The sequence below is a fragment of the Mycteria americana genome, chromosome 1 (genome assembly GCF_035582795.1).
Source record: "Mycteria americana isolate JAX WOST 10 ecotype Jacksonville Zoo and Gardens chromosome 1, USCA_MyAme_1.0, whole genome shotgun sequence".
Lineage (NCBI taxonomy): Eukaryota > Metazoa > Chordata > Aves > Ciconiiformes > Ciconiidae > Mycteria > Mycteria americana.
This window is the reverse complement of record NC_134365.1, coordinates 25302291-25328361: the sequence shown is the minus strand read 5'-3', so window position 1 is coordinate 25328361 and position 26071 is coordinate 25302291. Positions and strand designations below refer to the sequence as shown.

Here is a 26071-nt window from a genome sequence, read left to right as displayed (position 1 = left end):
TGGGAATATTAGACTATAGACAGAATGTTCCGAGCAACACAGGCATACAGAGAAAGTGTATTGGGTTTGTGTGGCAAGGTTGGGGGGGGGGGGGGGGGGGCTACAGGGGTGCTTTTGTGAGAAGCTGCTAGAAGCTTCCCCCATGTCCAACAGAGCCAATGCCAGCTGGCTCCAAGACGGACCCACTGCTGGCCAAGGCTGAGCCCATCAGTGACAAAGAGGAAAGAAAAAAAACTTCTGTGCACAACAGCAGCCAGAGAAAGAATACGCAAGAGGAACAGCTCTGTAGACACCAAGGTCAGTGAAGAAGGAGGGGGAGGAGGTGCTCCAGGCACCGGAGCAGAGATTCTCCTGCAGCCCGTGGTGAAGACCATGGTGAGGCAGGCTGTCCCCCTGCAGCCATGGAGGTTAATGGTGGAGCAGATATCCACCTGCAGCCCGTGGAGGACCCCACACTGGAGCAGATGGATGCACCTGAAGGAGGCTGTGACCCTGTGGGAAGCCTGCACTGGAGCAGGCTCCTGGCAGGACCTGTGGAGAGAGGAGCCCACGCTGGAGCAGGTTTGCTGGCAGGACTTGTGAACCCGTGGGGGACCCATGCTGGAGCAGTCCATTCCTGAAGGACTGCACCCCAGGGAAAAGGACCCACACTGGAGCAGTTCATGAAGAACTGCAGCCCATGGGAAGGACTCAAGTTGGAGAAGTTCGTGGAGGACTGTCTCCCATGGGAGGGACCCCACGCTGGAGCAGGAGAAGAGGGAGAGGAGTCCTCCCCCTGAGGAGGAAGGAGCAGCAGAGACAACGCGTGATGAGCTGACCACAACCCCCATTCCCATCCCCCTGCACTGCTGGGAGGAGGAGGTAGACAACTTGGGAGTGAAGTTGAGCCCAGGAAGAAGGGAGGGGTGGGGGGAAGGTGTTTTAAGATTTGGTTTTATTTCTCATTACCCTACTCTGATTTTATTAGTAATAAATTAAATTAATTTCCCCAAGTTGAGTTTGTTTTGCCTGTGACAGTAATTGCTGAGTGATCTCTCCCTGTCCTTATCTCGACCCACGAGCCTTTCACTGTATTTTCTCTCCCCTGTCCAGCTGAGGAGGGGAGCGATAGAGTGGCTTTGGTGGGCACTTGGTGTCCAGCCAGGGTCAACCCACCACAGAAAGACAGTCATTGCTCTAAAAATGTAGAATTTACAAAGGACATCAACAACATTTTTCTGTTTAAATAATGAGGTTACAAAACATGAAATGCAGTTATATTGACTGGTCAAGATCAAATTATTTTATCCTCAGAAGTTTATTTTGATATGTGTAATACAATTAAGGCATTGATGAAAAAGTACATTTCTTTAAAACCAAGGAAATTGTATTAATAATTCAGTTACCTTCTTCAACTTCAGTTAAATTCGCCTAAGACTTATGTTTTTGTACCAGTAGGAATAGGCATAGATATTAAAAATTCATTTGCATTAGCCTGATTGTCACTCCTATGCAAAAATGATGCCATCGCTGGAATCTGAGCAAAGTAGTTTTTTGCCCGGATATGCTTATGTCTTATTCTGTGAATAAATGCCGCTTCATAAGCCTGAAAGGAAAAAATCCAAATCCCATTAAATACAAGTACAATATCTAGCAATCTACAGGTTGCTTCATATTTTAGATAGCATAAATAGTGACCCTTTAATAAACTAAGCCAGATAATTTATTCATATATGATACACCATGAAATATTTTGTAGTTCTATACTGTTACTTTATGGCCTAATATTGAAAATTACTAACCACTCCTGTGAAATATTAGTCACCTTTTAAAAACAGAAAAATTGCTGGCATTTTTTATCCATTGAAGATAAAACCTATTTATTTTTTTTCAGGTAAAAACATTTGTACTTACCTTTGAAAACTAAAAAAGGCAATGCTTAAATATCAACATTTGCAAGGTGATGACTATAGGAAATTTCCTTGATAAGCACCAGAGTGATTACTTACAAATAATCATGGCAGCAAGCATTGTGCAGCATTTCAGTCAGCCTTTGCGTCCAGTGGTGACATTTTCCTAAATTTCTAGTGATTAGTAGTAGTTCAGATGATGTAATAAATAACCAGAATATTTAGTTGAAAAAAACCTTTGCTATTGCTATAGTCATCATTATGAATAATTGCTATTACAGAAAGTGCTTGAGAGGCCTTTTTTTGTTTCAGTAAATGAGAAACGATTCAACTTACGACATTCTAACTTTGCCTCATTTTCTTTATTTTACACTCATTTTTTTTGAAATAAAGCTTTGGCCATTACCAGTGAAGAAAGGTGACTCCTCACTACAGCTGGCCCACTTCTATTTTTGTAGCAAGAGCTAAGTGAAAATACCTTATGATTTTTAGGTAGGCTTGCATACCTTACCTGTTGCTCTTCTGGCCTAACTCCAACCTCCACTGACGCTCTGGACCTAATCAAGTTAATGGCATCTCTTTGACAATGACATCCAGACTTACGAAGTTAAACCAGGTAAGCGCGTAACCAGAATCTTTGCCTGCCATAAAGCTAGTAACATAAATTTATGGATGCAGAGAAGCATCACTAGATTCAGGCTGCCTGAACAGCCTTGTTGACTGAAAGTGAGACAGAAGACTCAATAAAGGAATTTCCAGCTTGAAATTGATTTTACCTTTTAAAGCTAATGCTGACATAAACATGTGTCTGCTTGAAGACACAAGTTGGGGGCACACAGAAAAAATATCATGGATGGCAGAATTCCTTTTACCTTTAGAATTCCCTGACTAATATATGTCATCCCCAAAGCAAACCTTTCCTTAAGAGAGCAATTCATTTGCTCTGGCAGTTGAGTTATCACATACTCTCAAGACTTCCAACAAGAAGGGCAATGAGTAACAGCGGGAGTTGCATTTGTGATGCACACATATTCTGTTGAAATTGAATTAAAACACCCTGAACAAAAGGATGCTATACAACAATGACCTCAGATCAGTACTTACACAGATCAATAACCTACAGGTGAAAGGCTTAATAATCCATTACTGGACATTAATGGTGCAGGACAAACACAACTCACAGGATTCTCTCATGCCTTAGAAAACTAAATACTCTGCCATATGATGTCCAGCGGAGTGAGGTATTTACCAGACTACTATGTTTAGATATGGAATTGGGGGAGTGGTGTAAAAATACACAGTTTCAATGGCTTTAACAAATTCTTAAGTTTTTTCAACTCAGAACAGCAATTATGTTTTTATTGCTTAATTACAAACTATAAGATTACATTGTCAGGGGTACTTAAATGACATCTGTGTAAAAGTAAATTGTGACAAATTTTATTATGACAAATGGTCAAGTTCTAGACAAAGAGCCGTTCTGTTATTTGATGAGAAATTTATAAGGCCAGAAACTAATGAGGCCAGAGTATGTGCAAGAGCACAGGCACAGAATTGTCACAGTACTTATGGTTAGTCCTTAGTATGTTTTTCATCCAAGCCAGCTCTTGTCTGATCTCAGCTGAAGGAAGAGCACAGGCATGGCACTGTTCTCAGTAGGCAGCATGGATGAGGCCACTAAGCTTCTTGCATTTTGTCAGGATCAATCAGGGCAAGACAGAGTTCAGGTACATGGATGCGAGCTGTACTATGTCAGCTGCCCTCTGGATTAGTGCCGGCTTTATTTAATAGTACAGATGCAATCATTTAAATAGTCACTGTGGGCCAATTTAAACATGGATGAGTGTAAGGACTAAAGTTGGCCAAATATCATTAGTCACAGGACTCTATTAAAACATAATACAAATACTGTAAAAAATTAAGCCCATCAAATTTTACCTCCTGAAGGTTACACAGCCTAAGATGTGCATCTGCCTCATCTTTCGTGAGGAGAATAGTGTTCCAAGGAGACCACTCACGCTGCTTATCCCATCTGACCATAACCAAATCATAGAGGTCACTGCAGGCACTGAGAGCTGACTGACAGCCCCATATATTCTCAATCATGTACTGCAGATCTTGATGCTGAAATGGAAAACAGGGTTAAGAAGGAAGAAGCATGTTTCATTCTACAGCAAAAGCATTGTAACCATATAAGAATCCAAATAAAGCTTTGAGTAGAAAATTTTGTCTATGCAGGTGTCATATAATCACTTGGTTAAAGAATGTCTAGACAGACACATCTTCCTTTAGCATGGTGTGGCAATTATTAACTGCATTTTTCTTGTATCATCTCTAAAATATTACATTCTTACTTTGATTGTCTCTGCCAGTGGCAATTCATATCTTCTGTTGACATCCTGATTGCTTAACTGCTCTTATAAAGCTTCTTAAATCTCATGTTTTTTCTCATGTAGCATGCTTAGGCCTGTTCAGATCTTTTGGGTTAATAACAATAATCCATCTGTCATTACTGAGATGACTTCACCATTTCGTTCTTTTGTTCAGAATTAATGTTATTCAATAAATGAGTTATTATACTACTAAGTTACTTAAAGTTTACATATAATCAGAATAATCTGGCCTGGAAAATGTGGGAAATTAGGACAAGGAAAACTCCCACCTGTGACAGACCCCAAATCACTGCCTGCTTAGCTTTCTTCCTCTCACTCTGCTGTTGACATATGAAGAGTTTATTGTGCTTGTGATACTGTCATTCATTTTACCAAATGAGATTATAAGATCAGGTAGCTATGCTACAATATTAACAAAAAATAATAGAAGATCTGTTTGTAAAGGTTCTCTAGTACAGAAGGGCCTTTAAACGTACTTTTAACCTATATCTAAGGTTAATTTATGTCAATCTTAATTTGTTTAATTTATTACTAGCCATCCAAAATCACTACTAAATCTTGATAAAAACAGCCTCTTGAATGGAAAAAAAAAAAAAAAAAGGGGATGGCAGTTACCACTGAACTTTGGCAAGTCTTCCTGTCACCCTCCATTAATTCTTCTCTGTATTAGTCATGGAAAATTATTAGAAGATTTTTTTATCTACAGGAGTCTGTAAACAACAGACTTTTAAATAGGTTTTCCTCCAAGCTAGTCACTTGAAGAAGACTCATTCCTCTAAAAAGAAATCTTGACTTAATTAATTAAATAATGGTGCTTACACGTTACTTTAAATTCCTGGCAAAGAATGAATGAAACTATACCAACACAGTGCTTTAGCGAAATGTAGCCTCATGTATTCTCATACATCTTGCTTCCAAAATCCAGGAGCCCATGTAAATTCTTGCCAGGGAAAATATAAGATAAAAGCTGGGCTTAGAACCTCCACTGGTAATAAATCTGTGCCTACTGATTCCAGGAACATAGGACTGCTCCTACATCTGGTCTTAAATCTGGTCCTAAAGGGCCTCCTTTATTAGGTTTCACTAATTGGCTTCTGGTTTCAGTATTTCCTCCTTTTCACAAAATTTCAAGTAACTTCTGTATCATCTTCTTAGAGCCAGAAATGTCCAAGCAGACATATTAGCAAATACTACTATTTGCATGCTAAGCTACACATCTCAAAAGTTACCAGATCTTGCAAAAATTTATACTGAGGCATATAAGGGTCCATGTAAAACAGATCCATAATTTGACTCTTCCTTTTTCCTGGATTACAATTTTTTTTCTGCCTGAAAAATAGGCAAAAGTTTGTTCTATGTTAAAACTTCTCAGGTTATGGGGAAGAGTTTGATTTAAGAGACTTCTGCACTTTCTAAAGGTAGGCATGCATTTTGCTGTGAAATTTAACAGTTAATTAATTTCAAATGTTTCCCTCCCACCCCCCTAACAATTTGTTCTGTGCTAACAAGAAACAGAAATGGCCTTCAGCATTGTCATCTGACAGGTTGGGAGCACATATCACTGAAGGCTCAGCAGCTGAGACTGGGAAAAGAAGTTAGGCAGCAAACCAGTAAAGGGGTTTAGTGTATTTGTAACTTCAAATGAATACGACATTCCTGTTAGGATGTTTCTCATCAAGAAAAATCAAAGCCATAGTATGTACTATTGATTCTAAGAAGCGTGACATAGTTAAACCCTCTGAAAGAATAAAAGGCAGCCTCAGGACTTGACGCATTTGCTGAACTAGTTCATTTTCACACCAAAAAGGTCTTTAGCTGCAGTAAGCGGAATTTAGTGGAGCTACCATAACTCTCACCAACTGCGTTTTAAACCTTAGCAGCACTCATATAGGTGGCCAGCCCAAACACAGTTAGAATCAGTACGCAAGAGATCTGAAGAAAAATCTTTTATCTTCTCACAAAAGTCTTGCATCTATCCACAGACAACACAATCAGAGCCAGTAATGGTACTGCACTGGGCAATGAATGAAGCTGTAATAGCTGCTGCAAAAGACTCCTAGTTGTGCCCAAGTCATTTCTAGATGCCTTAGAGCTGTTTTCTGGATATAAGTGGAGTAGGGGACAGATGGTTGTTGGGAAGGGAAGGGAAACAAAGCAAGAAGCACAGAAAAAAATTAATAATTTAAGGGAATGTTAGGAAAAAAACAAGGAAATTAGTGATTTAAGATACAAATCTCTGCTGTTTACATATTTACAACTCTAAAGAGAAGAACTTGAAGTTAATTTGGATGAAAATGACACAGTATCTAGAGATGTTGCAGTGGTACAACCACAAACAGAACTGCAAGTGAGGGCTTTCGGTGTCAGCAGTTAAGAAGCAGTCATGTTTCAGTGCATCAATGGCCACCAGCCATCATGAGTGATGTGATGTGAGAGAGGTCCAAAAGATTTTGGAGGATGTTTACATATTAAGATAAACTAAGTTTGACACAAACAAAAAACTTCTCAGCTTAAATAAAAACCAATATGGATGAACAACATCTACAAAATCCAGGTTCTTTGATAATATTTCTTAACACAGACATGATAATTAAAGAATCCCAATCTTCCTTTTGGCAGCTGCCATTGGCAACATGTTAAACTACATCATGGCTTGTTTTGGTAGCAGTGGGATACTGATGACTGGCTTTTGTTTGCTTGGTTGTTGTTTCAGACATACTGAAAATACAGTTCAAAAACTGTTCTATGAATATCGATGCTGTAGAGATCTTTTTATTCCTAAATCTCAGAAAGTTCAAATAATTCTCAGCTGTTCAATATTTTGAATAAATAACACTTTGTAATTACCTCAGATTTAAAACTTTCCCAGTGGATACTGGATGTCAAATTCTTTTGTTGACAAAATAAGTACTAACAACTAAAAGAGAGAATTTGCTGAAGACAGAGGCAAGAAGTTCTTTGAACTGAGTTGTTCCAGTAATGATTATTAATAAACATTAGCTACTTTGTAATATTGCAAAAATTACAGATGATGGTAAAAAAAATAGAAAATTAAAATATTTAGTGAATCCCTCTCCTAATAAATGCAAACCAGTAAAACTCAACTATACATTCTACTGACATAGAACAGGAATGTCAAAACCTCAGCTTCTTTATTTTTTTCCTTCTGAGAACACAAAACGATTTAGTTGTATTACTAAAACAGTCCAAATAATGGGGCTTAAAATGTTTTACTAGCATTACATCTTGAACAATATTATAGTCACAAAAACATTATTGTTGCTTTACAGATGATGCCAGTATCTTTAAGCAACAGGATGGCCATAGCAGAAGTAGAAGAAGAATTTGAATCGTCTGATTCTTTGACCAGTCAGCTAGACCTCTACCTTCTTTTACCACATAGCTTGTAACCACTTTTGAAAGTACAGCTATACTTCAAGAGCTTAAGTGCTTCTTCTTTATGGTATGGAAAATCCCATATCACAGGAAGAAGTTTTTGTAGCTTTTAGCCTATTTCTCCACCTGTCAACAACATACACAAAATAAAGGAAAAATCATAGTCAAAGCCACTGGTTTCCAATTATTAGTAATTCCCTTTCAGACAGTACCTGAACTAAGGAAACAATTTTAGCATCATCCTGATAATCAGCTTCAGACTTTCTGAGATTTTCTAGTATAAGTTTGTACTTCAAAAATGCTTCTCGTCGCTGAGCCTCATTATCAAGCTTGCAACACAAGCGACATCTGCCAATGGTGCGGGAATTAGCAGGAACAGGAAACTCAGTAGATGGTAAGTAATTTTCGCAACTATGACAGAAGTTAACATTTTTATAAAGCTTTAAGGGATCTGGTGGAACCTAAAATATTAAAAAAAGTTAATTTACCACAAAGTATCTTTGTATTACTTGTGTGTCACCCTAACTCTATCAGAATACATTTTACATATGTTCATACAAGTATTCTAATATGTAAAAACCAGTAATATTTATTTTAAAATACCCAATAGGGTTTATTTTTTTTAAATAGAAGACCAAAAGCCATTCTATTTCCTCACTGTACTTGTTAAAATCAGTTATACAAATCAGTCAATTCATTTTTAAGCTATATGAAGTTCCTAGACATTATGCTCCAGTGGTCTTGCTGGCGCATTTATGTATCCAGATTGTCAGCCACCCTGGAAAGATGATAACACAGAGAAAAGAGAAACTAATTCTTCTGCATTTAATTTCTCATATAGAATCTGCCCTTTATGTTAAAGATAAAACCCTGAGATTATGGGCATATTAATATTTTGGCGTAAGAATGTAAAATCATCAGAGCCGTACGTCCAAAAACAATATAGTGGAAGAAAATAAACTAAACTTGCTAATGACTTCCTCACCCTCACATTGCTTCATGGGTTCTGGAAAGAATTTAGTGTAGTCTGTGCAGAGGGCCCAAGTCTGTAACTGGGTAGTTTGAGTAGTCTGAGAGTCCAGCTAGCTATTGTGGTCATCTGCCCTTTTTTTTGCAAGTACCCTGAGGATTTGGTTGCCTTGACTGTCTGTTGATGAACTGCCATCTTTTTTACAGTCTACAGAAGGTTACAAGATTCAAATACAAATACAGGTGCAATTCTGCCCTCAACTCAAGTTACAGTTAATCAAAAGCTACAGAAGCCAAAGATCTCCCATCTCCAATCACTGCTATAACCCATCTAGGTAACCCTGTTCATAAACATAGTGTAAAATAACTGCTGGTTGGTTCTAAATCCCACCAATATTTACTGACAGATTCTCTACTCCTGAGATACCATCAACCACTGTAAGAGGAATCCTCTTCTGATAGATGCAGAATACCTGTTGCTGCCTAAAGCAGCAACATATGATGGTGAATCATATTTTTAATTGTAATCTGTAATCAGAAAAGAAAAACAATCACACAACTTGAGAGGTGTCTACCACTATCTCCACTTCGTAGCTACATCTGCTTCTCATGAAGTGGCAACTGGTTGTACAACAGAAGCTCGTAACAGCTCTTGCTGAGGTGCAAGCTCATTAGACATTACTTTGACAACGGCAATGTTCTTCCTTTCTGGAGACGTGGGATGCTGCCTCTTGTCCAGTGGAGAAAAGATAATTGCTCTCTCTATTGGTTTCCCATTGCTATTACAACTGTGTTACCATCACATAAGACCTATCATTTACAATTCTCAGATTTTTTATTTCATACATAGTGTTCCTGGGCACTCTCAGTGCTGCCAGCCATTTGTCAGCTTCTTATACCCACGTCTATGCCCCATGCTGCATATACGACTATATAAGCTTATTTGTGTGAAGCCTGTGTACTTGCTACATTTTAATTCTTGAGGAACTCCTCCAGCAATTCTACAGCAAAATCTAAAATAAACAAAGCTTTCATTGATTTCCACTCGCTTTCTCCACCATCCTTAGTTTGATGGCAACTATGTCAGACTGCAAAATAGGAATAATACCTTAAGTATGCTAGCAACTTCAGGGTTAAACTTTGGAGTTTTAATATACTGAAGAAATAATGTACAAATCCTTTTCCTCAGTCCTTCTAAGTTGTATTCTTTCACCTCTCTTGACATAAGATCAACTTCCCTGTCAATTAACTCCACTATTTCCCATGTTAATTTACATTCATGTTCCTGAAAGAAAACACAAAGAAAAAGGAAAACAAACTCCACAACAATGAGGAAGCAAACAAGATAATTCTAACACGGATATGAAAGCAAACTATAGATTCTTTGTCAATCATCATTCATACCTCTGCATGTTCACGTAAGAACATGTTCATATAAGAACCCCTTAGTGTCTTAGGAAAACAGCCTCCAAGAAAACTAATGTAAAGAACTAAAAAACTGAGAATGCTTACAGATCCTGCTTTAAGAGGCGTGTATATATACCAAAGCTATGAGGAACTGTAAACCTGGAGGCATTAAAAAATGCTAAGCAGAGGCACAGAACACATGCAAAGTTTTCATTCTCCAAAAGCCCCGAGAAATATCTCCCTAAGAAGCTTCCTTTGGCTATGCGATAGGAGGTGTAATGTATATACACAGTAGATGGTAGTAAGAAAAAAAGAAAAAAAAAACCAACTGAAACAAAAAAAAACCCACACAAAAAAAAAAACCACCCAACACCACACAAAAGGCATGGGGGACTTTATGAGTATGCTTGGAAATTAGTAACTTCAGTATTTCAAATGTTTAGCAGGAGATTCTCCAGAGAGAGGTAAGAGGTGAGTAAGTTCAATGTTTTCTCACCTAAAATAGAGTGCTAATTTACAGAAGTTCTAGAATTTGTTCACTACAGCAATATTGACTTGTATTAAGATGGGCAGGAGTTCATAAACCAGCAATGCTCCCAATGCTATACTGGCTTAGATCAAATTCTGGTACTACCAAAGCAAACAGCAAGACGTTCGTTTGTTTTAATAAGACCAGGAAGCAGCATTCTATTCCAGTTTGACGTCAACAGTATCATCCTGAAAGTACATTGAAACTCATATTTTTCTTTTTGTACATGAATAAATAAATAAATAAATAACCAAATATGAAAGACTAAAAGAGACGCAGCCAGCTTCTCATTCACTGGGAACACTGGCAGCAGCAGTGGGGGTGGGAAGTGACGGGCAAAGAGAAAAAAAAAAAAAAGAATATTTGCCAGCCATAAAACTGGTAACCCAAACCAACAGAGAGATAAGGTTCTAAACAGACATTTCAAAGAACTGAGAAAAAAAAATAGTAACAGCCACTTACATCTCTGCCATGGTTTTCATCAAGTTGTTACAAATATTAAGCTAAACTTTGTACTAAAATTGTGTTGTGTAAATATACAAAAAAGTCTAAAACCATGGGGTTAAAATTCTAACACAACTAGAAGAAAAACATGCACATCACAAAGTGAAATATGAATTTAGAGTATCTCTGGCATGTAAATTACTCTCTCATGCCAGGTGGTACACTAGGCTTCTGCTGCCAGCTGATCATCCTGGCACCTGTTTGTCAGAAGCAGCATTGCTTATGTGTCAACACAATTAAGTCACTGTATCTTTGGGAAGTACAGCTTCAAGCTAAACATAAATAGAAAAATAAAACATACCTTCACTGTACGTCTGAGTGTTAACAGCACATCTATTCTCTCATCTTTTGGGATGTCATTCATGCTAATGCTGCGGTAGATTTCAAATAGTTCTCTGGCACGGAGCGTTCCCTGCGTATCCATTTCAGTGATTTTTCCATCGTACGCTTTCCATCTCTTAGGTTGTGCACACTTCAGAAAAAATTTGTATAACTCTGAGCTATTATAACCTGATCACCAACTGAACAAGTGCATTATGTTACAACATGAGGTTTCACCAGAGCAAACAGGGACTTAACATTAATGCTTGACTAATACAAAAGGCTAATTCTATTGTTGATATTTATACAGTACCTTTTCCACCAGAGCAAGTACTCAATTGTGCACTTTGTTTAAAGTTGCAGGTCATGAAAATTTTGACTTACAGTATATTAAAAGTAAACAATATTCTCCTACAGGGATATGCTCTACTTCTTTAAAATGAATTTACTGACAGTAGTGTTAAAATACATTTGCTTTGTATTTCATCTTGCAGTCATAAATCCCTCTAAACTATGAGTAAAAATCAATGGGACTGTTGACTGTGTAAAGTTTGCAAATTTAAGGCCTCAGAGTCTACTGCAGTACATAATAACTCCAGGGAACTGTTCTATTTATGCTAGCTATACAGATGGATAGAAGGCACAGACTTTGTTAAACCTAAGGCAAGAGTATGAATTTACAGCATATCGGATACTTCGCCTAGCTTCTTGTTTGCTAAATTAACCACATACGATATGCCTGGTGCCAGCTGCCCCACTCAGTATGAAAAGTCCAACCATTCTCCCTTTTCAAGAGGACTGGTTTTGGTTGCAAACCACACTGTCACATAGGGAGGCAGGTATCTAAATCCAATAGAAAGATAGTATTCAAACCCTTCTCCCCATCATTACCTAACTCCACTCCCTTTCCTTAATTCGGACAGCTATTTAGAACCTCATTCGTGTATTAATTATTCTCTTTCACTGTATTTGGAGCTCGAGTGTTCAGAAGCACTTGTGAACTTCACTTTGCAGTCTCAGTGCGAGTTAACTTCAGCAACACTTCATGCAGCATTCACATGCATAGTAGTTTTCTGGATATGACCCCAGCGTTGATGTAATCATTTTGACCAAATATACAGGCTTGCTACGGTGATAATTCATAAAAATACCAAGAATATTAGATAGAGCAGATGTGATTAGTCACCACCACAATCAAAAGAGAGCTTTCCTCACTTTTGAATAAATAAATTATAAAGTTAGGTAAGCAAAGACAAAATAATTGAAAAAAAGGATTTAACACTGAATAACTGATATTTAATTACTTTGTCAGTGGGGGTGGAACTCTAATTAAAGGAGGTATTGTTAATCAGAGGTCACAATTCAGAGCCAAAACTGATTAAGAAATGCAATAGCAAACCCAGACATTAGTAAAAAATAAAACTCTTAATTCCTTAGTGAAATCTTTTAACTTCTGCAAAACTAGAAAGAGGCGATTTTCTCTCTGTCATAAAAAGGGAGCATTCTACTGTCACTTCATGACTTTGCTTCACTATCTTTGTACAGTACTAGAAATTCTAAAAAAAAAAACAAAAACCCAAGCAAACAACAAAAAAACCCCCACTAACTTAGAAGCTATATCATGCTAACTCCTTTGTACAGTAAACTGGCAAAAATCACCGTTTTCCACAGAGTAGTTAATTCAGTACCTACATTTGATCCTCTTCAATGAAATCACTTCTTATAAGCCAGAAAGGTCATTTGCTTATGCTAGGGAGAGTCAATAGGCAGAGTTTACCCTGGGAAATTGTTATTAAAACTAGGTGGTTCTGATAAATTTGCAACAACACATATATGAGCTAGCAGTCTTGGTATTCCACTCTGCAAATGACCCTAAACACAGACCATCTATATTATGATAACATCTAAATTATTCAAAGCAAGATATCATATCTGTAACTTCTGTAATTTTTCTTAGTACCTCATCATAACTGGTTATTATATAAAATAAAACAATTTTAAAAGAAAGAAATTATGCAGCTTCTTACTGAAAAAGAAAAAAAAATGCAGAGGTCTCATCAATATGAAGATTTCCAGTATTTCAGAAAGAATCACAAGCTCTCTGATTTCAGGACTATTTTCATGTATTCAAGATTGATGTGAGAAAACTAAAACTTCGAGATTTTTTGCCAGCTTTTTCTTGCCTTTTAGTCTGCTGGCAGTGCTGCGGAATTTACAATAATCCTGTTATCTGTATTACTTCAGAGAGCAAGACTACTATAACTGCACTCTGCTGCCAATGCATGAAAGCAGAAAAAAGCACCTGAGGAGAGAAACACACCGCCACGGACACAGACAGAAAAAGGTTAGAAAAGTAAAAAAAAATCCATAGGATCAGTGCAGAAATAGCAGAAAGCACGAAAGGTATGAACTGAGCCAGAGTTAATAATTACACAAATTCCTTTCAGAAAATATGATTGCTGTATAAAAGCTTAATCAAGTACTTTCTCTTCCAAATACAAACGCTGAAGCAGAATGAGCTCAGCGTGAAAAAGCACCCTCTAGAATGTAGTGCACACACAACCAGTAGCAACCACTGTAAAAGCACACATGCATGAGGAGGTACATGCTTAAAGCAGCAAAGAAGGGAATGAAGGTTTCCATGGAGAAGCAAGTTTCATATCACATTGGCTATTGCAGCGAAGTGAAATGCTTGCAGTCTTCAGATGTGAAAGGTATGATTTCAACTTTAACTGGCAAGTGTCCAGATTAACATTATCAGCTCAAACTTCAAGAAATAACTGAACAATCTATCATCTAGCACTCCAACAATAAATTCCATACTACAGTTTAAAGTGTGTAAATTGCACTGTTGCAGTCATAACAAACCATCCATTTAATTTTGAGATTTCAAAAATTATTTTTTATTTATTTTATTTTTTAAGAAACGCAGAAATTGTTACTTTCTTTACCTCTGAGTTAGGCTGCTATCTATGTCAACAGTTTAGAACAACACTCAAAACCCTATAACTGACATGATAAAAAAACACGAAAAGAAAAAGTTGCAGTAGTTCAGAAGCTCACTAGATTTTCAAATTAAAAAGAAACCAGTCTCTTCAATGAAAAACATAATTTATAAATTTTAAATATGGCGAAATAAATTAGTAGTAAGTGCTTCAGAAACATGTCCACTGTTTGGAAAGAGAGAGCATCTCTTGTCTCTCATGTGTCTCCTGAATCTCCAAACACCAATTGTCACTAAGAATTCTGGTACTGAAGAACATTTTGCTTCTGATTCCTAGATGTAAGAAAACTGTACAACTTGTGCGAATATATACTGGAAGTAATCTATATATAGGGTAGGACACTGGAAAGCAGTCCTTAAAGGAAAAAATAAAGATAGAGACTCAGTTAAGACAGAGGTATATTTCCTTTGACTGTTCCAGGCTTCTTTTTCTGAGAAGATAACAGAATAGATTGTAAATAGTAGAAACAAACATTGAACATAGAAATTACTCAAGGTTTTGATATCATTTGTAAATACTTAGTTTCTTGGATTTTTGCACTCTTGAAAGCAGTAAGAGAGAATACAATCACATCACAGCAATAAACTTGGTAACAGTTCCATCAACATTTCAGATAAGTAACTTGTTCATAATGAAGAAAGGTTATAGGTTTTATCTAATCACTTTTTACAGTCCAGTTCCCATACAGCAATAATAAAAAGAATGAAAAACAGTCTCTTTGGGACAAAACTGCCATTTTTACTTTTGAGCACTAAATAGTTAAAATTAAAAAAAATAATTAGATAGTAAAAAACCTATTTCTGCTGCAGTATTTCTTTTCATAATTATGTCACATACTATGAAAACAGCCAGAAATTTTTTTTTTTTTTTGAGGGGAAGGATTGCTGGGACGTCTACCTAAAACGGACTTTTTTTTTAATTTTACATTAAAGTGCCATGGAATCTAATGTCATTCTAAATCACCTTTGTGTATGAATGAATTCTCATCTTTATTTTATATATGAAAGCCTGAAGAACACTTGTGTTAAATTTCATCCCCAAGATTATACAAGAATAAAATCTCAAGTAAAAGTTCTAACGCAACTGAAACTAGTGAATTAATAAATGAGTTCAATATGATATAAGATTCAGTCAAAGCTCTTCAGCATTTCTATGCTGTAGATGACAACAGAATAAATGCTTTCTTTAAAGATAGACATATAATGACCAGAGGCCTGTGCTTAATGGGGAAATAAATGACAAATCTAGTTCCTGAAGAATAACATTTCTGAGGGAAGAAGAAAACAAGACAAAACAAAAAAATCAATTAATCCATTCTGCAGGGTTAAAGTTTAATTTTACAAATACTACTTAAATGTTTGCATTTAAATTTAAAGGCAATAGCAAACTTTTCGCTATAGAGAACAATGAACAGAACATACCAGAGGGAAAATCACTTAGTCATTAGTTTTGATTAGTGAAACTGAGTATTTTTGAAAGAGAAGCTAATAGGTAGATTTTTAAAGTCTCAAAAACAGATTAGGAAAGACCATAGCTTCATACATGAATTCCTACATCACTGTAATGCACACAATACAAAATATAGAATGGTATGCAATATCTTGATGCTTTATAACCTCAAATCAACCATTCTGAATTGTTAGAATTTGAGCCTTTAATGCTGTTAACAGTGCCATCAGAATCATCATCTTTATGCAGAATAGTTACGTAATACCAAATTCATCCACTCGGTGCTATTTTTTTATATTATATATACACACCTGAGATTTACCATAGACACAGGTAATTAACAGTCTTAATGATGCACTGTTAGTCCTTCAGTCAGTCACAGAGCTAAGAAATTCTCAGCTTGGAAAAGAAATTTACTGAATAGTACTGACATGACCAACTGGATAATTTGCGTATTTATAACATTAGCATTCACATGATTAACTGTTAAAGCTACAAAAGTTACTTTTGGCAGGTAGTTTGCAGATGTCTTTTCTGTTCCTTTACTTTGGTATTCTTTATGTTCAGCCTAAAATTACATCACTCACCTTATCCAGAAAGTGTAGTATTGCTTTTTGTTGATTCTCCTCATCTGCATTTAGTTTGTGTCTCCCGATGGAAGCAATCAGTTGGGCCTCTTGTTCCAGAAGTCCACAAAATGCTGCCTTTCTTTCAGCTCCAGTAAGAGTTCTGTTAATCCGTTCAGTCTCCTCCTGCCTCCATACTACAGATACAAATATTTTGGATATTTTTTACAAGATGTCTTCCAGTGAAACTTCTACTTTCATATTTAAGAAATAACATAATTTATTTTCAATATTCATTAAAAGCCAGTTTCTGTGTTAGGGAATTGATTGTTATGCATATTTTTGATACATGCAAAATGGCCCAGAAATGAATGTAAATTATACAGATGTTCTGTGAGAGTATGTGTGTGTACATCAATTCCAAACTGCCAATTCATACTCCAGACTCAAAGATGGGTTAGGAGAAAAAGGAGCTCTATGTAAGAAAAAGAATTTAGCTCCTGTGGAAACGTGATGAAATGATTTCTTCACGATTTTGCATCTAAAATAACTGCTTGAGACTCAAACAGCTCCAAAAGGTATGAGCAATAGGAACTTTTTAAACAATTGCTCATCAAAGTCACAAGAAAAGATACCATGGAGATCTTCTCAACAGATTAAGGACAGCGTCTTACGGTCGTACCACTAGTACTCAGTGCTGAGAATACTACTGCTTCTCCCTGCATCAATGAGTAAAATCTAAAGAAGCTTGAAGTCCTCCAAAACTGAGATAAAATTTGACTGACAGTCATGTTTAGGACTCCAGGTCTTACAGTGAATATTTGAGTAGTATCATCTTTTGCCACCTAAGGCAGATGGATGTGCATTAATAACTAGGCAGTCATTGCTTTACTCTCCCTTTCCTCTTCTACAACAGGACCCTTCAAGAGGAAGTGGCATGCAAACCACGAGCTGATAACGACAGCAGCACGTGAATCAGTACACGCTGTATAAGAATCTGGCCTTCACACTCTCAGCGTCAAATCACCAAACCACAGGTACCTGCTGCACTTGTAAGCTAGACTACTTAATGACAGAACCATACAGATGTATACATACGTGTCTATCATGGCTTATTTTGTAGCATCCATTTTTTGACTATAAGTGGTGATACACAGACTATATGCCCTTACAGAAATCTGTTAGTAAAATCAAATTGTGTTTACTGAATAGTGTTTTCCTTTGCATACATTGTAACAATTTTTGGCTTTTCTGAAGAGTCTGTTCCATTTCAAATACATCTGGAGTTTTGTAGGGAATTTTATAAGATCCAACACTTCAATACTCCTGAATAATATCTCAAAGTGTTGTTATTGTTCCAGAACAGTTATGCAAAAGCAAAACCCAACATAAATAAAACAATCCAATAAGTGATGTACACTTACTGAACAAACCTATAACATCCTGTATCAGGTAAGATTAGAGGCAGGAGGGAAAGGAGGAAGGTTTATCTTCTGCCTGTGGCTTCCTTATCTACAATACCTTATGTTTTCCATTTTAAAATATTTCAATTCATTTCCTTAAGGCTCTCCAAGCTTTGGTATTAATATGACAGCTGTCTGACAAGCTCTGACTACCCAAAGATATATTTTTAAATAAAGCCATTTCAGCAAACAAAAGCACTGCATAGAATTAATTTACATGAAGCTTTATATGCCTGAAGGGGGCAGCAACTTCAAAGTTAGAGCTAATAAATACAGTAAACAATATTTTACTTACAGAAATGAAGAAGCTGTCAGTTATCATCAATACTCACCTCCTGATTCACCATATACATGCAATCAAGTTTAAAAAGTTCCTCTTAGATTATCTGTTCTACAGACAGAGATTTTACTCATTATGATTTTTATTCCAGTTTTTATAAAACAAAGTAGTTCATGCTTTTCAAAAAAAAAAAATCAATATCTCTATATGCAGACACACTGAATGTATAGATACATCTCATTTGCACCATACAGTCAACAGGCAAGTTTTTGTAGCAACAGGAATTGCTTGTACCGGCTGACCCTGTAATAGTATCCCTCTGTTGTGATCAGCAGCAATAACCTTCACAGATCTCTAGAGGACAATAGTCTCATTCTATTACTGTCACGATGATTAAGCTTGCGTAGACTGTTGACACTATAAGAATGTAAAAGTAGTTTCAGATGCAGGTAGAAAAAAACCCAACTTCCTAGAACCACTAAGCTCTATTAAAATAAAGAGCATGACTGCAAGTCTCCATGTAGAGAAGCAACTAGTCAACACCGGTAAACAAAAACAAACCAAAAAGATTGATACCAGACCATTAGTTTTAACAAAATGTTAAAAAGACATTTCAAATACTGGAGTTTGTTCTGTTCCCGTTTTGAAGTGGCACATGCTTTTTCAGGTTGCCTGATATTAGATATTAAATTCCTGAACATGCAAAGCTGAAAGTTTTATTATTTGTGAATCCAGTCACATTAAATTAAGCAAGAGAGACACTTATATAACCATAAATTTTAAATCTAAAAATATTGGGAATATCAGCACTCATTCACAACTTTAACTCAGCTTTGTTGTTTCTATTGCAAATAACACTCATCACATTTTAAAGAAAAAAGTGGATCATACATTTGATAGCACATTAGCTAGGAAGCAGTTTTTTAAAGAAAATATTGCAGGAAATCAGATACCACATAGTAGCACTTGCTAGAAGTGGAGAGGAAAAAAAATGATCATTTGAGTACCTTGGCTTTTGATTACCCAGTCAGACACACCTTTAAAAGGGCTTGATTCTTGTGAAGTAAAAAGCTAACTATCTAAGAAGAAAAAGCGGGGTGGGGGAAACAACCCCTAACAAACCACAAATCTCATGAAGATACCATTCCCAAAATTCTAAAGTTTAAGACCAGTAACAATTTTTACATTTGTCACAAACAGTAATATTTATAAGTAATTTATACAGTCAGAAAAAATGATTTGTTCAATGCCACACAAAGTATGACAGTACTAAAAGATTAGCGTATAACTTGGGAATTCTTGAATCATGATCCTAAGCTCTATGAATAACACACGCCACCAAATTTACGCTCAGTTTACCATGGAAGAAATAGCAGGGATGGTTTAAGGTAGATCAGGTGGCTTTGTAATGAAGCAGGTAATCCATTAGGCCAGTTCTGCTATAGGGACAGTAATGTCCAAACTGCTGAAGAGTTATACCACAAGCAAGCACTGTAGCCTTAGATAACATACGAGTTGTTACAAGTCACAATGCAAGCATCTTGCTTAAAAGGAGACATTTTAAAAGGAACTCTTGCAGTTTCATTATATTGGTACAAGTCCACTGCTTTGCATTGTCTTTGTTTTTCCAGAAGGACATACTCTAGGTTTTTTGTTACATTTGCAACTTTATTCTCCTGTATGTTATGTCAATTATCTGCAGTATTCACCTTATTTTTCCAGGAAAGTTTAGAGGTGCTTGCCTATATTAAGACACCATCCACTCCAACAAGAAAAGTTAAGTCTTTCAGGATGCCCTGTAGGACTCCTAACAGATTTTTAAAATTTTGACAACACAGTTTTGTGACACATGGAATAAATTAGAAAGGAGAACAAGTAGAAGGAGAAGACGACTAGGACAAAAGGAATAACCTCAGTCATATATTGTAAAATTCTGGGCAAAAATTTAATCCATTATAAAATATGTCTATATTAAATGACGAATGATGAATATTAATAGTAATTTCTTCATGGTATTATTTTCAGCATCCTAAATGTAAAGTAAAAAGATTAAAGTAACTCTGATCCAAAAAAACAGTTCCTGTTCCTCTAGCTGATCTTAACATTAGAGATGAATAATAAAAAAAAAAAAAACACAAAAAAACCTGCCAAATATCATTATTCTACAAGCTCATTATTTCCTAAAAAGGTGTGCTGGTTTTGGCTGGGATAGAGTTAATTTTCTTCACAGTAGCTCGTATGGGGCTCTGTTTCGGATTTGTGCTGAAAACAATGTTGATAACACAGGGATGTTTTAGTTATTGCTAAAGAGTGCTTACCCAGTGTCAAGGCCTTTTCTGCTTCTAGAAATATATGAAACTCAAATAATTCTTTAAAAATTAAAGGAATTCCACTGTAAGTCAAAAAAATCAAGGAAGTATCTACAGAAACATGTCAAAAAACAGAAGAGTTTGTTTTAAACAAACTGTACTCTTTTGCCGATTTAAGAGTATGCCTTTAAGAAAAAACTTACATTCTAGAGCATGGTACAGTAGCTCAAAGTCTTCTTTTGTTTTAGGGTTCAATCTTCGTTCGTGCTCCCTTCTCAGTTTTTCTTCTTTCTCTTTTTTTCTCCGTAACTCTTCTTGTGCCTCCCATGCCAGCCTTAACCTCTTTTCTTCCCTCAGATTTTGTACTACATTTCTAGCGTGCCAACGACGGAAATATGTCTGTAATACTATTACCTGTATGTGATACAATACCAAAGAACTGTGAATTTAAAACAACACAGCATCATATTTTTTTCTTAACTGTTATGTTTTCTGGCTACTTAACTACATTTTCTAAGATTTGTCTTGTACTCAAACTAATTTAAATGTTACAAAACCAGCCGTACTATTAGTCTAAACACTAATAGTACTGCTTACTTACTTAGGTAACTGAAGGAGTTTAATCAGTGAGTACAGTGGAGAAACTAGGTTCAAATAATCAAATTAAAGTATAAACTGCAATTACAAAATCTATTTTTCTTTTTTCAAATCTCTCCTTAAAAAACGCCTTTTGCCATGTATTGTTTTTATTCTTTTCTCTTCAGCTTTGTGGGCAGAGGTCCTCATTTTAATATCCATGTATATAGTGTCTAGATTCCCAATCTAGACACATATTTGCAAAATTTCTTTTAAATTTCTAAATACAAAAATCAACACACACACACACAAAATCAACTGCACTTTATTTGTAAACAAATAATGAAAGTGAAATTACCAATGCTGTTATGACAGAACTTAGAAAGTTAAAAAATCCACCTTCCAAAGCCGTGGCCATTAAAGACTAGGGAAATGTCTATACTAAGCTAAGGGAGCACAACGCACAAGCCTGAGCTTCTGCCAGCTGAGTTAGCACTTGCACCACAAGCAGTTTAGCCAGGTCAATACCATGAGCTAATAGGCACTGTTCAGCATCGAAGGCTATCAGGCACAAAACCGCACTAATACAGTTATCCTGTCTCTAGAGATGTCTTAACCTAACATTTCTCTTGAATATGTCTTCAGCTAGTATTTCAATATGGAACTACACTGCACTGTGCGAATCCATCGACTTGAACCAACACCAAGCTGATGTCTCTCTGCTGTGCGTTATAGATTACCTGCAGATACATTACAGATTTCAGCAAGTGGCAGTAATGATCAGAGCAAAACATATTGGCAGTCCTGAAGAAATGGCTACCTGTTTGGGTTCCACTTCTACAAGATGCTTATTGCCGTCAGCTGATGCTGACCAAATAAATTCTTACAGAAAACTTCTACCCAGAAGATTTCAAAGCATCTCGCCAACCACATCAATACAATTATCATACTTGGACACGTGGGGAACCAACTGTTTCTCCACTTAGTTAGATCCAGACTGTCTATTTTAAGCAATCAAATTAATAACTAGACCATTTACAAAGCAGTGCCCCGCCTAACATGATGTTGGGTGTACTTAAGTTAGGTGTGCAGTCACTGCATACGTGGTTTTCAAAAAGCAATTTGGAATGCCTAAATGGCATCCTCTGCACAATGACTATACAGAATCTGTCATCAGAATCGCCTGCATGAGACAACTTGGCCGCACCAAAAAACTCCACAGGCCCATTGCACGTGTGTGAACAGCCAGGCTCTACCTTAATGCCAAAGCAGGAGCTTGAACACAATCCAAAACAGAGCAGTATGCCAAAGGTAACCTGTCAGGCCTCTTAGAACAAATAAACAAACCCGAAAACCACAAAACCTATAAGCTGAAGGCAGGTCTCCTAAATCCTAACCCAATACTCTATCCATTTGAGGCCATACATCAAGCATGTAGAATCATAGAGTCATAGAATAGTTTGGGTTGGAAAGGACCTTCAAAGGTCATCTGGTCCGACATCCCTGCAATAGCAGGGACATCTTCAACTAGATCAGGTTGCTCAGAGCCCCGTCCAGCCTAACCTTGAATGTTTCCAGGGATGGGGCATCTACCACCTCTCTGGGCAACCCATTCCAGTGGTTCAACACACTCCTCATAAAGAATTTCTTCCTTATATCTAGTCTGTAGCTTAGGTCCTTCTAAAGAGATCATGAGAATGCCACAGGGACAAACCTATTTTAATCCCTAATGCTCTATATGGAAGCTTAACCATCACTGTAAGACAGAAAGCAGTGAAATCACAATGCTTAATATTTAAGAAACCACAAGGTCTCAAATGTCATTGAAAACACTAATACTGTAAATGAGCAGGCATACGCTTCCCCCACATCTGAAAGATTACAAAATGTGAAGATTAAGCAGACATTTTGCAGTTTACTGTTAAATTCTTACTTTGAACACTTTGAACACTCATTAAATATTCAGATAACCTTCATAATAGTTTGCTTTACAGATACAGTTTCAAACAGATGAGAACTTACTGCTTCAAGTCTACGTTTATGGTATTCTTCTGCTGTAAGATACTTTCCAGGACTTATTAGTTTGTCAGTCATGTTTGACACATACAGGCCAATTTTAGTCATCTGTGTTGATGTTGTATTTTTTGTTTGTTGTGGCTTATTTTTTCCAAAAGCCGTCTGGGGAAAAAATGCATGTCAGATTATAACAAGATATAGAGAGATTTTTTCCCTCATGACAATAAGTGGCAAAATTAGCTATTTGTAACAAAAATCACAAGACTAATGATATTCATCCACTAAATACTTTCAGTTGCACACTTATTTCTGATCTACTTCCTCATTCCTATTGGAAATAATTGTGTCAACATTCTATTCTGTTTGGCAAAACCAAAATTCTAAAAAGACACTACAAAGCCATTACCTGTGTTTCCCTACAAAATAATTTAATTCCTTTGTCAGGCCGGTTTTTGGGTATCGTTTGTGTTCCTGCATTATGAAATTCCACTCCTGTTATCCTGTTCTTAAATCCACCCAGAAATGGTTTGTGATAGGTAGGTCTTTCAATTTTTACAACTACATCTTGGAATGAATCAGAATCTGTTAAAATGGAAGTTCCAAGATAGAAATATTGTTTCTTTTAGTCACAGATTGAGATTAGAGCACAATCATATATATTGATACACATTTAAAAACAGCATTTACCTGTTTGTACTCTGACAGTTATGACATCAGGCATGTGGTAATCCTGCTGAACTGCTTTCCCAGGAAAATGTTCCTGATCAAGACATAACTTCTCAGACTGGATCGTTTTATCAAAGTTAGCCCTAGTCCTCCTAAGAGCTTCATCATTCTCAGTCATGCCTCCTAAAAATAAAACCAAAATTAATTCCTAATATGCTTCTCAAAACAAACAAATAAATAAAATAACTCAAGTTTATCCTGAGCTGATTTTATTGAAACACTGCAACACACAATAATCATAGATTTTTGAGCTGGAAAGAGTCTACTTGAAAGCTGAAACAGTATTACCATACACTTTTTAGAGAGATAGCCAACATAATACTGTCACCACATAAAAAGTCATTCATATTACAATTTTTAAAAAGTTACAGTGAGTGTTTTATTTGCACATGCATAATTTTATATCAAAGTTACCCATTTATACAGTGAACTTTTATTGAAAAATCTTAGCTAAACCTGCTCCGATTTAGACCCAATCTAAGCATACGATGGCTGAATCACTGTTGTCTTTCACACAACACTTGATGTGCTGTTTATTCAAAGACTGCATTCTGAACCAGATCTACTTAACTCAAAGCTCCAGAAATTACCTCTTTTTGATTTACAGATAAGAGTCTATCTGGCTTTGGTACCGTGCCCTTCCTAGGAAGCGATAGTCAGCTACTCAGAATGAGAGCATCTGAATGCAGCCCAGCCAAACTCTTAGTAGCCCACGTACTCATGTGAATTATGCACTGCTGTTTTCCAAATGCGTGTACAAAACACGTATACATACTCATACACATTTCTGGAAATGAAGGTCAGTCTATAAAATGCCATATTAGTCCATAAATTGCTACTGCAACTTGAGATAAAGAATACATTCCTCACCTTTTCAAGCATGTTTTATATAAGAATTTAAAAAGTCACTTCAAGACCAAAAACCAGCAAACATGTTTCATATTTGAAAGAGGGTGTGGTGGGTGCAAGAAGCCATAATCAAGCTAAAAAAAAAAATCTCTTTAAAGTCTTAATGTCCAGCATTTTAGTAACTTCTTTACCTGTTACTGTCCCGCTTGCCATATTCTCTGATAGTACTGAGTTTTGAGACATTTGTTCTTCCCTTTCTGAATTTCTTAATTCAAGTAAAGTAGAATAATTCTCATTGGTAACAGGAGATGTGCTCTCAGATGATGTGCTGAATGGGGCATCTGGCTCAAATACATCTTGCTCGTTATTTCTGACCACTTCTCGATTGCCTAGTCCTTCGCTGGGTAATTCCCACTGTGCCAAACTTGTCTGCTCCTGTTCCTTCAGAGCCGACTGCTGCTCGCAGCCCTCCTCTGACTGTACAGCACCTGTAGCTTCTGAAAGCAGAGGCTTCTCTGCTGGGTCCCCGTTCGTGGCCTCTCCGACTGCTCTTCTTTCTGAGGATGCAGATGGCTGCTCTGCACCTGACCTTTCCATTGTAACAACTTCAAAGCAACTACCCGATGTATCTTCCATTTCCTACAGTATCAGTTGCACGTTTTTAACCTTTCTGCAAGAATAATCACAGTATCTATTTAAAATTGCATACTAGCACATATCCACTACCAAATATACGGGTGACTATATCCTGAAAAGCTTTTTCTGTATCTGTTCCCAAATAGCCTATTTAGAATAGCACGAGGTCTTTGCTTCCACCAAACACGCAACGCTTAACATCTCACTGGTGTTTAACAAACAGAATACTCCATAGCATTGCAGCAGGTAGTCAGCATAATTCTTTCTTTATATATATATATATATATATATACACACACAACAGGACTTTAGAAAGCAGTGTTCCCCGGCGACAGCACACCTTCACGGTTTCCCGTGCTGCCACTGAAATGTCACGGGCCGGAAGGCTCCAAACCCGTCTGCATGAAAAGCCCCGGCGGCAAAGGGGAAGACGCTCCCGGCAGGAGCCCGGCACACGGGCGAGGCCCGGCCGGGCGCCGCTCCCGCCGGGCACGGCCACGCCGCGGCGGTTGGGCCGCGCCCCGCCCGCGCGCCCTGGCGCCCGCGCGGCCCCGGCACGTGGCGGCGGGCGGACACCACCCGCCGGGCCGCCCCTCCCGGCGCGCCGCCCCGGGACAGCAGCCCTTGGCACGGGCCGCACCGGCGCCCGCAGGGCTGCGGCCGCGGTTCAGCGCACGGGTGGGGCTCCCCCGCCCGCCCGGCCCCGCATCCGTTACTTTCCCCCCACGGCTCCCGCAGGCCCTCCCGCGGGCGGCTCTCCGTAGCGGCCGCTTCTCGCGTCGGCGGCG

The 26071-nt window shown here is 37.4% G+C and overlaps 1 protein-coding gene across 3 annotated transcripts; it reads right to left on the bottom strand.

Annotated features, from left to right (window-relative positions):
* Positions 1-1264: 1264 nt before the first annotated feature.
* On the bottom strand, positions 1265-26071 carry IQUB (IQ motif and ubiquitin domain containing). 3 transcript variants are annotated; one of them, XM_075493184.1, is made up of 12 exons: positions 26000-26071; positions 24839-25313; positions 23760-23921; positions 23479-23654; positions 23079-23234; positions 20684-20894; positions 16450-16625; positions 11389-11559; positions 9756-9932; positions 7891-8139; positions 3828-4013; positions 1265-1585 (listed from the first exon to the last, which is right to left on the bottom strand). In XM_075493184.1, exons 2-12 carry the CDS (start codon positions 25281-25283, stop codon positions 1418-1420), a joined length of 2277 nt encoding a protein of 758 aa, XP_075349299.1. In that variant the 5' UTR covers positions 25284-25313; positions 26000-26071; the 3' UTR covers positions 1265-1417. The 3 variants fall into 3 exon arrangements, with proteins under 3 accessions (XP_075349299.1, XP_075349305.1, XP_075349315.1); XM_075493190.1 differs by lacking the exon at positions 26000-26071 and adding an exon at positions 25583-25943 and having other exon boundaries at positions 24839-25317; XM_075493200.1 differs by lacking the exon at positions 9756-9932.